The sequence below is a fragment of the Syngnathoides biaculeatus genome, chromosome 20 (genome assembly GCF_019802595.1).
Source record: "Syngnathoides biaculeatus isolate LvHL_M chromosome 20, ASM1980259v1, whole genome shotgun sequence".
NCBI lineage: Eukaryota > Metazoa > Chordata > Actinopteri > Syngnathiformes > Syngnathidae > Syngnathoides > Syngnathoides biaculeatus.
In genome coordinates, this window is record NC_084659.1 from 2521595 (window position 1) to 2539033 (window position 17439).

The 17439-nt window shown below is 42.7% G+C and overlaps 1 protein-coding gene across 4 annotated transcripts; it reads right to left on the reverse strand.

Annotated features, from left to right (window-relative positions):
• Positions 1–3019: 3019 nt before the first annotated feature.
• LOC133493644 (oocyte zinc finger protein XlCOF26-like) lies at positions 3020–16840 on the reverse strand. 4 transcript variants are annotated; one of them, XM_061807285.1, is made up of 4 exons: positions 16536–16828; positions 13856–14007; positions 12864–13166; positions 3020–3889 (listed from the first exon to the last, which is right to left on the reverse strand). In XM_061807285.1, the coding sequence occupies exons 2-4, from the start codon at positions 13980–13982 to the stop codon at positions 3867–3869; spliced, it is 453 nt and encodes a 150-aa protein (XP_061663269.1). In that variant the 5' UTR covers positions 13983–14007; positions 16536–16828; the 3' UTR covers positions 3020–3866. The 4 variants fall into 4 exon arrangements, with proteins under 4 accessions (XP_061663269.1, XP_061663267.1, XP_061663268.1 ...); XM_061807283.1 differs by lacking the exons at positions 3020–3889; positions 16536–16828 and adding an exon at positions 16033–16328 and having other exon boundaries at positions 8307–13166; XM_061807284.1 differs by lacking the exons at positions 3020–3889; positions 16536–16828 and adding an exon at positions 15974–16328 and having other exon boundaries at positions 8307–13166.
• Between the last annotated feature and the right edge of the window lie 599 nt (positions 16841–17439).

Consider the following 17439-nt stretch of genomic DNA (forward strand, 5'->3'; position numbering starts at 1 on the left):
AAATCAGCTGGTAAATCGGACAGTTTTGCTCTAGTCTTTTCTTCCTGCGCTGCCATTTTTGCTAATCGTTTGTCTGAGGTTAGCACACGTGGGGTGACGTAACTTCAGGAGGCGTGGTTAAGTGACCTGTACGGAGGGGTCAATTACACGACAGGGAGTTTGCTAACATGGTGTTTTGCTTTTCATGAGGATCTTCTTTGCGGGAAACAAGCCAAGCAGCTTTGTTTCAAAACAGGGACCTCACGTGTATGAGGCGAGTATCACAACTCCAGTTCTACACAACTGAAACTGTTTCTTGCATTCTGTCTGTCAGCAGCACTGTTCGGTAACTACAGTGGCCTGAAAGTGCAAAACAACAAATCGTGAAACATTTTAACCATCCGGAAAACACAAAAGAAAGAGGAAAATCTTTTAAATTACAAAAACACGAATATGGAAGTTATTAATTGCTATCAGAGTTTGAATTTGAATTTCTAATCTGGAATTTTTAACAATGAAATACAACACGTAAAAAAATTAAAAATGAAAAATACAGCACAACACAAAGAGCTCTTATTTCTGTAACAATGTGAAGATAAATTCAATGCAAGTTCACCTTTTAAATAACTTCAATGTTTTAAACATAAACCCCACTTGGACCCGTTTCTTCACTTCTTTACCACACTAACTGCTCTGTATTGTTGACCCCAAGTATTTGAAGTCATCCACCCTCGCAATCTCTTCTCCCTGGAGATTCACTCCTCCTCCTCTGCCCCTCACATTCATGCACATATATTGTATTTTACTTTGGCCAATCTTCATTTCTCTCTTTTCCAGTGCGTGTCTGAATCTTTTGCCGATAGGATGAAGGGCAAAGTTTATAAAACAGTGGTTAGGCCAGCCATGATGTACGGATTAGAGACAGTGACACTGAAGAAACAACAGGAAGCAGAACTGGAGCCAGCCAAACTTGGATGTTTTGGAGACAAGGTTAGAGAGAGCAGATTTCGATGGTTTGGACATGTTCAGCGACAAGAGAGTGAGTATATTGGTAGAAGGGTGCTGAGGATGGAGCTGCCAGGCAAAAGAGCGAGAGGAAGACCAAAGAAAAGGTTGATGGATGTTGTGAGGGAGGACATGAGGACAGTGGGTGTTAGAGAAGAAGATGCACAAGCTCGGTTTAGATGGAAAAAGATTACACAATGTGGCAACCCCTAACGGGACAAGCCAAAAGGAAGAGAAGAAGAACAGCAAAATCTCGAGGTAGCCATTCAAGGTATATCCATCTATCCATTTTTTGAGCTTCTTATCCTTACCAGGGTTGCGGGATTCTTGCTGGAGCCAATCCTAGCAAACTTCAGGGAGGAGGCAGGGGACACCCTGAACTGATTGCTAGCCAATCACAGGGCATATAGAGACAGACAACAGTTGAGAGCAATTTAGAGTGTCCAATTAATGCATGTTTTGGGGATGTGAGAGGAAACGGGAGTGCCTGGAAAAAACTCACACAGTCACGGGGAGAACATGCAAACTCCACACAGGCGGGGCCAGGATTTGAACCCTGGTCCTCAGAATTGTGAGGCCAACAGCCTACAGCTGTGCCCCTGTGCTGCCCTTATTTAATCCATACAAAATAAATTATTTAGGTGATTGTTGATTGTCTTAAGAGGTTGCAGTTGCCAAGAGTAGAGAGGTCTGCCTAAATTTAGGTAATGATTGTTGAGTTTTTTGGGTTCATGCATGAGGCTTGCAAGTGTAGTTAAATGAGAATGTTTCTTTGTGTTAAAAGTTTTTTTTTCTTTTCATATTTACTGTGACTGACTTCACTGACATCCCTATATACATTGTAAAATAGATGTTATGAAAATTTCAGGGCGGCGTGGTGGATCAGCTGGTAAAGCGTTGCCCTCACAGTTCTGAGGTTCCGGGTTCAATCCTGGCCCCACCTCTGTGGAGTTTGCATAGTCTCCCCTTGTCTATGTGGGTTTTCTCCGGGGACTCCGGTTTCCTCCCACATCCCAAAAACATGCAAAATGAATTGGACACTCCAAAATTGCCCCTAGGTGTGTTTGTGAGTGTGGCTGTTTGCTGGCAACCAGTTCAGGGTGTACCCCGCCTCCGGCCTTTTGACAGCTGGGATCAGCTCCAGCACTCCATGTGACCCTTATGAGGATAAGCAGCTCAGAAAATGGATGGATGGCTTAGTGAAAATTACATACATTATTCACTTCCATGTCTATCCGAAAAAATAAATATGAGCGGAGAGTGTGTCAACCATGTGCAAAGTTCCGGAAGTCTCACTCGACATCCCAGTGGTGGCCATATTGCCTGCGATGTCATCAGCAGACGTCACACTGGGAAATTCGCCAGTGAAAACACGTTGACACGCACCTGCTCTGGGAAAGGAACAACAGAGATTTTCTGATTTTTCCGACACCTGTTCTGACACGGAAGCTCTTTTTGAAGAAGAGAACATCTCACAATCAAGTGACGTGACCGAGGCAATATTACCCTATCATTTTGAGCCATATTTACATGATATGCAGATCACTTCTGACTAACAACAGTCCCTGACAATATGACAGTATGTAGCGTACTCAGCTGCGAGCAACGACAACACCTGGGACTGCGATGAGCCACCCCGTTCCAGCGCCGCAAACGTTGTCGTCACTTGCTGAAAGGATTACGTCGTGCCCCCCAAAACTTTTTTTTTTCATAGCTCTATACATACCTACCTGTCATTTGGAACCCCGGACGCTATCGTCCTTTGCACCTGTGCAATCCATTTTTCACGACGAACCAGGTCTTTTGGAAAAGTGTGAAGAATGAATCCATCCTGCCGGGCAAAATCCAGCAATACAACGAGCCAGCATTTTGGCTAACACGAAGGAAGTTTTACCTTCCCGCAGGTAAAACTGATATAAACACACAAACCTGCCTGAGTGGGCATCTGCTAATAATGTCACTTCCTTCTTATTCTTGTTGTTCGTGTTCGTCCAATTCCAGGTTTGGTCAGTAACTGGACTCCAGAAACGTGAAATCTGACAAACACTGAAGTTTAATGAACAGAGCACTCTGTGACACACAATGTGACACAGGTAAAGAATGTGGTCTGACACCATGTGTGTGTGCGTGTGAAAGTAGAACAAAAATTATATATGCAATGTTGGAACGCTGCTGTTGGCGGACAAGTCTCAAAACAGGATCTAAGTGATTTGACTAGACACCCAAGGCCCTTGACTCTACTGAAAAAGACCTCCGTAGTGGCTGGTCACTCAAGGCAGGTGCCTGCTCAAAAAACAACTCCATTTAAAACAGTTCCTGGAACCGGGTATTAGCGCAGGCTGTCCTAACATAACCTTTTCACTCCCCCTTTTGGACTCAACGGAGTCCAACACAACAAAGCACGAAAATTTTATTTGGCAAAAACATCCAATTTGTACAATCTGGTAATGAAATCAGTGACGATAACCAAATAGCGAAATCTTAGGATCCCCCTTTTGAGTTTGAAAGAACTCAACAACTTCACAGATCAATAAAGCTTGATTGACAGGAGTGGAGCAGTTGTCTTTCACGGTTGATGGTGTGACAATGGCCAGCAACAAAAAAGGGAAAAGCGTGGGGTGCATTTTATCAATGAAATGTGGCATGTTGGGGTAAGTGTGTGTGTGGAGGTGACATGGAGGAGTCTAGGTCGGGGCACGGCAGGCTGGATGGGGGCAGGGGCTGGTGACGTGGGGGCAGAATCGGGCAGGGCAAGAGGCTGTCCGGTCGAGGTACAAGCAGGGCGGGTCGATGAAAAATGGTACCACGTGTCCGCTTTTCCCTCCAATCGAACAGCGGATGAAGTTCGTACCACCATCTTGTAGGGACCGTCCTACCAGGGTTCAGACCACTTCCCCTTCAGCACCTAGAGCCACACAAAAACAGAATCATTAAGCACACGGGGAGCATCGGTTTGTTTTTCGGTGAGATGTGAAAACTAAAATGTTAATTGTTTTAGCTCGGGTGGCCTTTCGACTGGTCTTGCTGATAAAGAACTTGAGGGCGCTGGGAATGGTTGGTTGGTATGGCACTCAGAGGGTGTCCACCCTTTTGATGAATTTAGAGACATTCGAACGTTCATCAAGGCACGTGGAAGTGCTTGTAGCCAATTCAATTTGTCTGACGCCAATGCCTTAGCTAATATTTCTTTGATGTTTTGGTTCATGCGTTTGACTTGGCATTGGGATTGTGGGTGGTACATACAACCGAACGTATTTTTTAATCCCAGTGCTCTTTCAATATCTTGTAGATGTTTGTTTTTGAAATGGGTTTCATTGTCTGATCTTACGATTTTCTGGAGTCCATGGGAAGGAATTTAATGATTGACTAGATGTTTGACCACGGTACTTGATGTTTCAGATCTGCAGGGATACGCCTCAGGCCAGCCAGAGAAGGCGTCCACGATGACAAGCAAGTATCGATTTCCCGACACAGATTTAATCATGTCAGTGAAATCCATCAACACCATCAGGCCAGGGGCAGTCACTTCCGGATCGTGATCGCCCTGGGTTGGCTTGGTAGCAGGCGTACTATTAAATCTGATGCATACACTGCAGTCCTACAGTTCTCTTTCAACAATGATTCTCATGAACGGGTGCCCCCACGTGCTAAGTCTCCTTAACGTCTCTTCCACTCTCACGTGGCACAGTCCATGGACTTCACTTATCAGCTGCTTCAATTATTTTTGCGTCGGGATACACTTACCATCTTTCATCCACACACCGTCCTCTTTCTTCGTTCCCCCCTTCGACTTCCACCAAGTCTTTTCCTCTGGGCTGGCCTGCTGCTGCCACTCCCTAACCATGGCCATGCTCACCTCCTCTCTGGCTTTCAGCTCCTCTTAACTGATTGTCATTTGTAAGGTTGGGAGTGAACCGGCCACCTCTTTTGCAGCTTTGTCTGTGGCTGCATTTCCCTGTGTGATGATGACGGTGCCTTTGGAATGCCCTTGGCATTTAATAACAGCTACAGCCTTAGGTAACATGAGTGCGTCTCTGAGCGCCAAAATGTCTTGTTGATGTTTTGTTGGAGCCCCCATGGCATTGAGAAAATCATTCCTTTGCCACTCTACAAGCGCAGTGTGGATTACCACATGGATATACGCGGAGTCAGTGTAAATGTTTGCTGTGACTCCTTGGGCTATGGCTAATGCCGTTTTGACTGCTACTATTTCGGCTCTTTGTGCTGATTGGATGCCAGTTAATTTTTCGGCCACGATCATTGTGAATGAGTCTCCCATCCATGTGTGAACAAAATGGTTGGTTGTGTCAATCCCGCCTCAATTTTTCTGTTGCCCTCCTGTCATTGTAAATGCTTGGCTCGTAATATATTGAACTGTTCTGTGTGATGTTCGGATGGTCAATGGATGGTGCAAAACTATGTGATGTTTTTTTTACCAGTCGGGCCAGGGCGGATGCGAATGGTGCCCATACTAGATGTCTTTGCTCGTATTTTTCAAGTGGGGTGGAGGCATATAAGCAAAGATTTCGTTTACCTCTTCCTGCTTTCTGGTAAAGAACAGCAGTAACGCTGGTTGCTTTTTCAGACGTATCCAGGTAAATCATTTTGGAATAGTTAGGGATAGTTAGCGCAGCAGCAGAGGAGAGTTGCTGATTTAAAGCGATAAATGCTTCTGCTGCAGGTGTCCAATGGAGAGGGTGGGTCAGGTTTCTCATCCCCTGTTCATTGACAAGTGAGTGTGTTAACTCTGTGAAATCAGGCACATGGTGTCGTGCGTAATTGCAGAAGCCTAAAAAGGTGAGCATATGTTTGACGTCCGTAGGCTGTGGAAGCTGTAGAATGTCGTCCTTGTGAGAAGGAGACATGGCCGTACCTTGTCATGAAATAAGGCAGCCAGCCAAATGATTCAAAAGTGAGCGGGGGGCGTCAATGCACGTTATTTATGAAGGAGCATCAGCCAATATGTCATCAACATATTGTACCAGCACTACTCCGTCTAGAAGCTGCAAAGGAGCCAACAGTTGTTTCAAATGGGCATTAAAACGTGCGGGTGACAACACAAACCCTTGTGGAAGGCGAGTGTATGAATAACATTCGCCATTCCATGTGAACGCAAAATATTTCTGCATGCTTGGATCCAATGGGATGCAGAAAAAGGGATTTGCCAAATCAATGCAAGAGAAATGAGGGGAAAATTTGGGAAAGGGCCGAGTGAGGATTAGGAACGGCAAGTGTGGGTGTAGTGACAGCCGCATTGATGGCACGCAAATCATGGATCATTCAGTATTTAACAGTGTTTCTTTGTTCGACCGGCAAAATTGGTGTGTTGCATTGGGAGTGTGGAATTTTACACAACACTCCAGCTTTTATCAATCCATTAATAGTGTCGGAAATGCCAATCAAACCCTGCTTCTTAATTGGGTATTGTGGAACATATAACAGGTCGGGTGTCATTTGAAACATGACTGGAGTCACCTCGCAGAGGCCCACATCGGTGGGATCGGTAGACCAAAAAGTGTCAGGCATATCAGCCAATGCCAGTGGGGCCAAACCACTGTCAATTGTTTCTCGACCATGGTATCTGTCCAATAGGCAATGCTCCAAAATGGAAAATTGGTGAAATGCATTAGATTGAATCCAATATGCATCAAGTGATGGAGAATACAACAACGTATTAGATTACGGTGGTTGCCAATCGGTAGCCATCTTGCATTCTCTGACAAAAGGGCCAAGATCTCTGGCCGAATGTGCGGGAGACACCATCAAAGAAATATGCAGGTGGCACGGTGGGGGAGTGGGGATGGGTGTGTCAGCCATCATGTACCATTTTAATTGTTCAATGAAGTGTTGAATGCCAATCCAGGTTTTCCCACAAATAAATTGCCAATGTTCAATTGCCAAACATTGCCGTCGATGTTTTGAAATGAATCTGAACCTCGTCACCTTGTGGTGGCTGTGGAGTGGAGCTACGGGTGGAGTTCCAAGTGGAGCTTGCTCACGATTGCCACCACGCCACGGGCACCAAACAGTCCCCTGCCCCTTCCTCTGTTGGCCCAGTGTCGAGGGAGCTGCGGTGCGCAGCAGTCACGAGCCCAATATCCCATTTTTCCACAGTTGAAGCACGCTCCCCTGGAGCGGGGTCCGTCTCCCCGGGTGACTTGCCAGTCAATGTAGGGCTGCTGTTGGTCGGTGGGGATGCAAAAACAGAAATAGACACCACACCCTGTGCAGTGACGGGGCTGGATTGATGCACATGACGCTCTACTATTAAGCCCGTGAGGAGTTTGAAATTGGACCTCGGAATCATTTTGTTTCTGTAAAGTTTGTAATTGTAACATGGTCAATTGGGATTCAGCATTTTTACGTTTTTCTACTTTTGTGTCAATTTCTTTGGTGTGTTTCCTCAAATAAAATTTCCAGGGAGGTCAGGATTATTCTCCATAAATGAATCAGCATTGTCATCAGATTTTGGATCTAAGACCAGGTCAGACAGTACAATCTCAGGGAGGGGAAACAATGCATCCAGAGCACCCAGTACGTTATCAAAGTCAGCGACCGTTACCGACAAGGAGGCTGCTGACAGTGGAGCAGACATCAAGATTGCGAGCTGAGAGAGTGGAATCACTTGCGTCATCAGCATTTTCAAATCTCCAGCAGCCAAAATTTGCCCAATTGTATCACACTGAGCAGCCCTCAGCCAATTCGCCCCTCCGCTTTGCATTGGTGGGAGTTTCTGTAACAACCTTCTCAAATCAGATGGATTGAATGGCTTGTGAGGAATAAATCATTAACAGTGACATTGCAAGTGATTGAGGCGGTGACACCAGCCCCAAGCACCATGGCAACATTATTGTCATTATTGTGTGATGAGTCGGGGGCTTGCAAGTTTCGTCCCAATCACACAGCAAAGTCCCCTCAGAGACGGTCATGATGGGAAACGTCAAATCAGACACATTTTTCAACATTTGTTACATTCGGAATACAGCGATTCCGCTGCAGTAGAATAAGGTGGCGGAATGTGTGACAGGTGGGTTGGCTTCTCCCAACACAGACATTTGCTTTCTTGGAACCTTCACTGAAATTCCCATGCTCAACAATATAGCTTTTTCCAGCATACATGACACCCTTTTCAATGACTCTCTTACTCTTCTCCCTCTAACAGACGGACCTTAAAATCAATTTAATATTTCAAGTGAATATACATACAGCCAATAAAATGAATTTTTTTTCAACCATAACATTTAATATCAACAAGTAAACCAGTTTTTTCTCTCTCATAATTCCTCATCACAGACAGGAATATTGTTTGTATCGTAAAATCATTCAGCCATGGCAAGATCTGGCATGCACAACAATTGAGATGTTTCATGAAAATAAAGGCAAATCCAAAGGTGACAAATTGGCTCGACCATGATATATATATATATATATATATATACATAGGAATGCATAAGTTGGAACTATTCTGAGATGTGATAAATAAATATTGCTCTGAAAAATATTTATTAAAGGCTGAAATTACTAAGTTATCATGTTTTTCTTGCACAAAATGCTATTTTTTGTGCATTCTAGCCTGTAATTCACTATGAATCTTGGTTTGATATTGGACTTGGAGTGCCTGCTGATTTTTTTTTTTTTTTAACATCACTCTCAAGTTTCTCCTTTTTCACCAAACAACTTTTCGACTTCTTTCATCAACATGACCAATGATGCTGCAGACATCAAGGTTGGAAACCAGCGATGCACACAACATTCCTCAATCCACTCATACAACTCTTTTTTTTCTTACTTTCTCCCTCACACTCAGGAAGGCCTTCCACACATACTTTGCATGCATTTTTTATTTGGTCACTAAGTGGAATTTTCTGATCGTCATCTGGATGACTAAATCCATTCTGTAATTTTAGTGATCAATTATTTGCGTAGAGTCAATTACTTTAATTGTTGAAGAATTATATTATTTTATATCATTTATTTATTATTATTGTTTTATTATTTATATATCTTATTTATATTATTGTATAATGGATCCAAATCTCTTTTTACAAAACAATGGTACTCGAGCTTGCACGTTTTTCTAAACTACTTTACACCGTAATGTGAGGAATTTTAAAACATCTAAGATTCTTCTAAAGAACGACGTCGCCTCTTACACGGCAAAATTAGGAATTACTTTCTTCTCTAATAGAACGAAACCACCTCTATTTGCAGTATAATGTATCCGGTGTGATTTGTCTCTGTCCCTAACAGGTGACTTTCTCGTTTCTCTCTCTGTACCTGACAGTTTACTCCACACACATTAGTTGTTGGTTCAAGGAAATTGTGGTATCTCAGAACGATACCGCCTCTTAATATAAATCAGGACTTATTGATTCTAAAACTCACTCGAAGAGCGAATCTGCCTTCTCTTTGTGATAATTACAACACTTAATGTATTGGTTATTTCACTGTTTCTCTTTGTACTTATGCGCTTTTATTCTCTTTACTTTCTGGCCATAACATCACATTTCACAGCCTCTTATTCAATTTCAAACAATAGGAAGTGAAACCTTACCACCTACGTGTCAAGCCAGGGGTTAAGACAGTGCGACTATCTGATTGGCTATTATTGGACGAGTGATTGACAGGCCGGAAAGGTCCATTCTCATGACTTTGCTCCTTCTTCAGAGGAGCACTACATTTCAAATGGACCTTCACACTTTTTATAATCTTCATTAGAGTGAGGAGAGTGTGACATCATGTCGTCACTATCTGATCGTGGAGCTAAGAGGTCATCTACTTGTGATTCTCTACTGTGCCCATATGTAGATTTGATCATATTTAGGAATTTGTGCTTGGGCCAATGTTTTGCTTGAAAGTGCATTGGATTAAAGACATTTGAATTCTTTTTAATGGGTAAAATGGATTTGATGTGCAAGCAAATGTAGTCATCTCACTGGTTGGTGTATTTTATTCAGGATCAGATACACTTTACCACCCAAAGTCAAAGTTTTTTTCCACTCCATTTCAATTAATTATTCTCTTATTTGATAATGACACCACTAACACATGGGACAAAATGCATGCATGCACTAGAAAATAATACATTTAGTAGCAATTGGTAAATCAAGAATTCCCTTTTGTACACTCCTTTTTCAGCAACAAAATCCAACATTAAAAGCACTGGTACAGCTGAAGAGGGAAAAGGAATGTGCTGTACAATGAAGTAAATAGTAATCAGTTTTTACATATTCACATTCATTTTATACATCATAGAAATCAGGTGGAACAAAAAAAATATGGATTGGGATGGATTAAGGATGTCATAAAAATGACAACAAGTATCACTTCATTACAAACCTCACCAAAGTAATACTGGCTTCATGTCCCCAAAAAATATCTGCAGACATTTCTACTTAAGGCAGTTTAATACTTTTTCTTCTTAGGACTGGGATTAAAATCCCAGCCCCACCTGTGTGGAGTGCCAGCCAATCGCAGGGCACATTGAGACAAACAGCAGCACTCACAATCACACTTTGGGGCAATTTAGAGTGTCCAATTAATTCAGAGCTGTGTGAACTATAGAGGAATAAAGTTGATGAGCCACACAATGAAGTTATGGGAAAGAGTAGTGGAGGCTAGACTCAGGACAGAAGTAAGTATCTGCGAGCAACAGTATGGTTTTATCCCTAGAAAGAGTACCACAGATGCATTATTTGCCTTGAGGATGCTAGTGGAAAAGTACAGAGAAGGTCAGAAGGAGCTACATTGTGTCTTTGTGGATCTAGAGAAAGCCTATGACAGAGTACCAAGAGAGGAACTGTGGTACTGCATGCGTAAGTCTGGTGTGGCAGAGAAGTATGTTAAAATAGTACAGGACATGTATGATGGCAGCAGAACAATGGTGAGGTGTGCCTTAGGTGTGACAGAGGAATTTAAGGTGGAGGTGGGACAGCATCAGGGATTCGCTCTGAGCCCCTTCCTGTTTGCAGTGGTAATGGATAGGCTGACAGATGAGGTTAGACTGGAATCCCCTTGGACCATGATGTTCGCAGACGATATTGTGATGTGCAGTGAAAGCAGGGAGCATGCAGAGGAACAATTAGAAAGATGGAGACATGCACTGGAAAGGAGAGGAATGAAGATTAGCTGAAGTAAAACAGAATATATGTGCGTGAATGAGAAAAGTGGAGGCGGAAGAGTGAGGCTACAGGGAGAAGAGATAGGGAGGATGGACGACTTCAAATATTTAGGCTCAACAATCCAGAGCAATGGTGAGTGTTGTAAGGAAGTGAAGAAACTGGTCCAAGCAGGTTGGAACAGCTGGCGAAAGGTGTCTGGTGTGTTATGTGACAGAAGAGTCTCTGCTAGGATGAAGGGCAAAGTTTACAAAACAGTGTTGAGGCCAGCCATGATGTACGGATTAGAGAGGGTGGCACTGAAGAAACAGGAAGCAGAACTGGAGGTGGCAGAAATGAAGATGTTGAGGTTCTCGCTCGGAGTGAGCAGGTTGGATAGGATTAGAAATTAGCTCATTAGAGGGACAGTCAAAGTTGGATGTTTTGCTGACAAGGTTCGAGAGAGCAGACTTCGATGGTTTCGACATGTTCAGAGGCGAGAGAGTGAGTACATTGGTGGAAGGGTGCTGAGGATAGAGCTGCCAGACAAAAGAGGAAGACGAAAGAGAAGGTTCATGGATGTGGTGAGGGAAGACATGAGGGCAGTTGGGGTTAGAGAGGAAGATGCAGAAGATAGGCTAAAATGGCAAAAGATGACACGCTGTGGCGACCCCTAACGGGACAAGCCGAAAGGAAAAGGAGAAGAGTGTCCAATTAATGCTGCATGTTTTGGGGATGTGGGAGGAAACCAGAGTGCCTGGAAAAAAAAAAAAAAAAAAACACACACAGGCATGGGAAGAACATACAAATTCCAAAAAGGCAGGGCCAGGATGTGAACCCTGGTCCTCAGAACTGTGAGGCAAACGCTTTATAGCTGAGCCACCGTGTTGGCCTAGAAGAGAATCTTTGACAACAAACTGAGCAGGAAAAAGTCTCACCAGTGTGGGTCTTTATGTGTTTTTTTTAAAGCTCCTTTTTCCAGAGAATCTTTAACCACAAGTTGAGCAGGCAAAAGCCTTTTTTTCCCCATTCTGGGTTCCTGTGTGAATTTTTAAGTGAGCCTTCTGCAAGAATCTTTGACCTCAAACTACGCAGGCTCCAATGTGTGTCCCTCCAAGTAAACCTTTGACCACAAACTGTGAAGGAAAAAGGTTTCTCAGTGTGGATTCTTGTGTGCGTGTGTTCTGGTGTGTATTTTTAATTTTCCATTCTCAGTGAATCTTTTATCACAAACTGGACATGAAAAAGGTTTCTCACCAGTGTGTGTTCTGGTGTGTATTTTTAAGGTTCCGTTCTGAGTGAATCTTTTATCACAAACTGGACATGAAAAAGGTTTCTCACCAGTGTGTGTTCTCGTGTGTCTTTTTAAACTTTCACTCACAGAGAATCTTTGACCACAAACTAAGCAGGAAAAAGGTTTCTCACCAGTGTGTGCCCTTACGTGTTTTTTTAAAGTTCCTTTTTCAAAGAATCTTTGACCACAAACTGTACAGGAAAAAGGCTTCTCACCAGTGTGGGTTCTTGTGTGTATTTTTAAGTGTTCCTTTCGCGTGAAACTTTGACCACAAACTGAGCATGCAAAAGGCTTCTCACCAGTGTGTGTTCTTGTGTGTCTTTTTAAACCTCCCTTCCGAGTGAATGTTTGACCACAAACTGAACATGCAAAAGGCTTCTCACCTGTGTGTATTTTCACATGTCGTTTCAAACTGCTCATAGAAGCAAAACCTTTCCTACACTGAGAACATTTCCAGCATTTGTTGGAAGTGTGACATGTCATATCACCTTCCGATTGTTGATCATCATCATCATCATCTGTTTGTGATTCTTCACAATGGTCTCCATCACTTGAGCTGTTCCTGGTTGGATGCTCCGCCCCTTGTCTCTCTTCACGTTGGCCTCCATCTTCTTGCTTGAAATGAACACCAGTGGATGGAAGCTGGATGAGTTCCTCCTTCTTTTCCTCTTTCAAGTGTAGGATTTCTTCCTCCTCGTGTTTAATGATTTGAATTTCTTTAGCCTCCTCTTCCTCTTTGATGTGACGGCACACTGACTGTTGCCACTCTGGATGAAGATTTTCACTGATATCTGCAAAACAAATGACAAACACAAAGCCCTCAAATGTAATTTGTTTGCAAGATTGAACTGCAAATGTAACTGCAAACTCTAGTACAAGAAATGGGCTGTTACTACTAACTAACTCACTTGCGGCAGATAGCCACTGATAATGATTTATGTAGTGATTGAGGACAAATGGGCTTGGTTTTAGCCCCCAGTAAAAAAAAAAAAAAATTAGATGCACTTCTTACAGGTAAATAGCTTAATCTGTTCCAAGCCCTCTGACACCCCACTCACCCCCGCCAAAAATAAGCATTTAAAGTGGACATAATGTAAAGAATAATAAAAATGTATGTCCTTTAATTTTGTCTCAAATATGCAAAGTACAAATACTGATTACAAATTTTAAACATTCTGGAACCCACATAAACGCATTCCCCGGTACTTCGCGTTTTTCACTTTTCACTCGTCCCAATTTAAAGCAAAAAACGAGGGATTACTGTATACGTGTGTGCGTCCATTTTCCAAGTCGCTTATCTTGACAAGGGTTGCGGAGCTTATCACAGCTGACTTCAGGCGAATGGCAATCTACACACTTAATTTGTCACCAGTCAGTCGCAGGGCAGGATGTGAATAATGTGATGTAAAATGCATCATCAAGCAGGGGCCATAAATAAGAAGATCATTCACATTAGAATGCATGCAACAACTGAACCCACTTGCTCTGCGTAGGACAATTCGAGGTTGCAGATTGAACAGAGTGTCTAGTAGTTGACGTTGTGGCTCCTCTTTCTTTTTTGGTCCACAAACTTCTTCCTTGTACTCTCCTTTCATTCTTGCACACATTTTCACATGACGATCACATCACTTCCTGGGCGACATAAGAGGGATGAGAAAACCAAGTGAAACTTGGACATCTTAATTATATCAAGATTCAGCAGCAATTCCATTCAACTTGTTGGGTCCAAACACAGATTTGTAGTTACTGGTGCTGACAAACTTCGACTTTGGAAAATAGCTCTCGTGATGTGCGTTCAACCCATCTGCACCTGCGCACATCGATTGCCACAGAATACTACAGCAACGCCACTAGGACAAACTGCATCATTTGCGTTGCCCGCATGACAGAAATGACATCCACAGTATGTCATTATGAGAGCTCTGCGAGCCATATGCAACCATTAAAAGAGTCAGATGTGGCTGGTGAGCCATAGATTGCCGACCCCTGCTCTAGACCAGTTACACTTCCGTTAAAAGCCATATCGTGCAATCCCCCGCGCAACCATTGGCTCCTCTGTTCGCTGCTTGTTGTACTCAATATCTACATACAGGCAAGCGCTTAAGTATGTGAAGCCTTTCGTAAAATCAGTGAAAAAGTGGACCAACAAGACAAAATTAGAACTTCAAAGCTGCTTTGAGTGCACAGACTGGGGGTGTCAGTCAAATTCAATTAAGCATATTATTTTTTGAATAGGTCTATGCACAGCTGCCTGTCATTTGGAACCCATGAAGCTCTTGTCTGTTGCACCTGTACAATCCATTTTTCAGGACGAACCAGGTGTTATGTAAACATGTGAAGCGTGAATCCATCGTACAACGAGACTGCATTTTGGCTAACACACAGGAAAAAAATCAGCTACTTTCCTGCTGGCAAAACTGGTATAAACACACAAAGCTGCCAGTGTGGGCATCTGTAAAAAAAACATCACTTCCTGCTTCTTCTCCAAAATGAATATCTCGTGAGGATCTTCAGGCCAGGAGATAAAAAAAAAAAAAGTCCATATAGAACAACATTATTATGTATGGTGAAAAAACAGATGGGTCCATTCTGGCTGCCTTTTTTTCATTAAAAACATACTAAAAATATGCTTTACGTGTAGACCATTAAGTATTTATTGAGTTCAAAAGAAGTGAGGTACAATAAAATGTCAATGGGTGAGGAAATTGTAATCCAATATGTATCTTTTTATAATCTCTAAATGCATCATGAAATAACCTCAAGTACGAAAATAAACAGGAATATCCTTACATTTATTATGCATGCAACAAGTGAAAAAGAAGTCACCTAACCAACCAAAACTATCTATAGATGGTTTTCGACTGACACCACACACCTTCCGGTTTAAAACGCAGTCGCCATTTTGGTTTGGTGAATGCGAGTAAACAAACCGTAACCAAGCAGGAATCATTTCAGAAAGACGCATGAATGAGAGTGGGCTGCTATGTTATTGGTTGCTCAAACGAAAGTGGGCGTTGTAAAGCGTCTTTCTTTCGGCTGCCAGGTGTGATCAAGAACCAGTGAGAGAAAACGGCGCACATATAAACCAAACTGTAACAACTGTGACTATCTTGTATCAGCAGAGCCGATTGAATAGCCAAGTCATTCCCTTATGTCAGAGTTTGCTTGGAGCATTTTGTTTTTGATAAGTATTGGATACCTTTTAGAATTTCAAACCTACTTAGCAATAACTAAGTTCTGTGAAGGAGAAGTATTCTTTAGTGCCAAGGGCTTACAATACATAATACTCGTGTGTGTGTGAATGCAATGAACGTCTCCAAAATCTGTATTTTGTGTTTTATTATAATAAATTTGCAAAAATGAGTCACCACATCGCTAGCTGTTTCGTGAGTTGAGTTAAAAATGTACCCGAAAAAATGTAGTCGAACCCCTCACTCTCCCTCTTTGTAACAAAAACAAAAATAATAATAATCTACACCTCTTTCGTGGGTATCATCAACATAATTTAACACAAAGCTGACTGTAATCACGGGGTACATATTTAAATTACATTGTGCGGTACACTAACCAAAACAGTGTGGAGACACAGGTTGCTTACAATGGATACCGCCCCATCACAAACCCAGCCATTGATGAATCGGTTGTAGGCCTCCAGACCTTTGCAATTCTTGAGTTGCTCCATGGTATAAGCGCTTGTCGAGAAGAGGCCATAGTTGATGACGTCTGGATAGGTTACCGACGCCCACAGTTTAAAATTCGTGCTCCATTTGTGTTTCTCCAAGGCATATGGGTCAATATTGTCGATCAAACCACATTTCATGCCGTAACGGTTCCTTCAAACAACATCTAATGAGCCCTGATAACTTTCCAAAGTCTTTTTAGCCATCATGCGTCACTTTTAACAGTCGTACGAACATATGTGTAACTCCGGTCTGTATGCAAAAGCCATAGAGTGAACAGCACGTCAGTCGAGTGAACCCATTCAACATGGTCGCAGGCCCGGATGTAATCACGTGGTGGAAAACAGTGCATAGACCGTTTTTGACCACGTGTTTTCAGACAATCTAGAACACTTTACTCTCAGAGAAAGTCGAAAGAATTTAGTTGTTGGCATGTGTTTTTTTTAAGCACACTTAAGTATCAGTCTTATCAATCCTTACCAGTCGGTGGCAGAAAGAAGACTTTATTTCTGGATTGATTTCTGATGAGAGAAGTGTTGATCACAAACGTGTCTCTTTGTTAGGAAGGTAAGCTATGTCGACAAGCTTCAGTGTGCACGAGACGACTCCAACCGGACATGAAGATTGCATGAATGACGTTTTGGTCCAGTGAAGTAGTGATCAAGGTCGTCCCGCGATTCCCAACATTCGGTCCAAATTCAGGAAGATTTTCGATAACCCATCGAGTCTCCTACCGAATGGCGAGAAGGAAAACGAAATCCATTGCTTAGGATCCCTTGCGCCACAAATATTTAAGGCAACAGATCACCGTTGCTTCCCCTCCAAAATAAAAGTTTATATTTTGACTCCAGTTGGGCCTTACTTCAAGAGAGAAACCCACCCAGGAAGTCAACCCACAGTTGCCACAGTTGAACAACGCTTGACCAAACAGGTTGAAGAAGTTTTCCCAAACCCGGATACGGCGGTTAGAGAACTAAATCATCACCACAAAACCTTAATAACCCTATGAAACGGGCCGGTTCTCTCTCAGCATTTATTATTTCGTGCCATTTTCTACGGAATTTTTTAAATTCCGTTTTATTTTATTTTTTTTATTTCCGTATTTTTTTGTCCCGTTTTAACGACTATTTCCCCCCTGTTTTTCGGAGTATACCCCCCCCCCGCCCCTCATACATTTCTTGCATTTTTTTCCCCCGAGTGATCGGCGGTGACCTCAAGCGAGAACCTGTGAATGACAAGTGAATGTGTGAGATTACTGCTTGCACACATTCAGACTACGCGTTCACCTCACAGATTCACTAAAGGCCAAAAAAAAAAAAGACATGCAGTGTTGGGCAAAGTTTACAAAACAGTGGTTCGGCCGGCCATGATGTACGGATTAGAG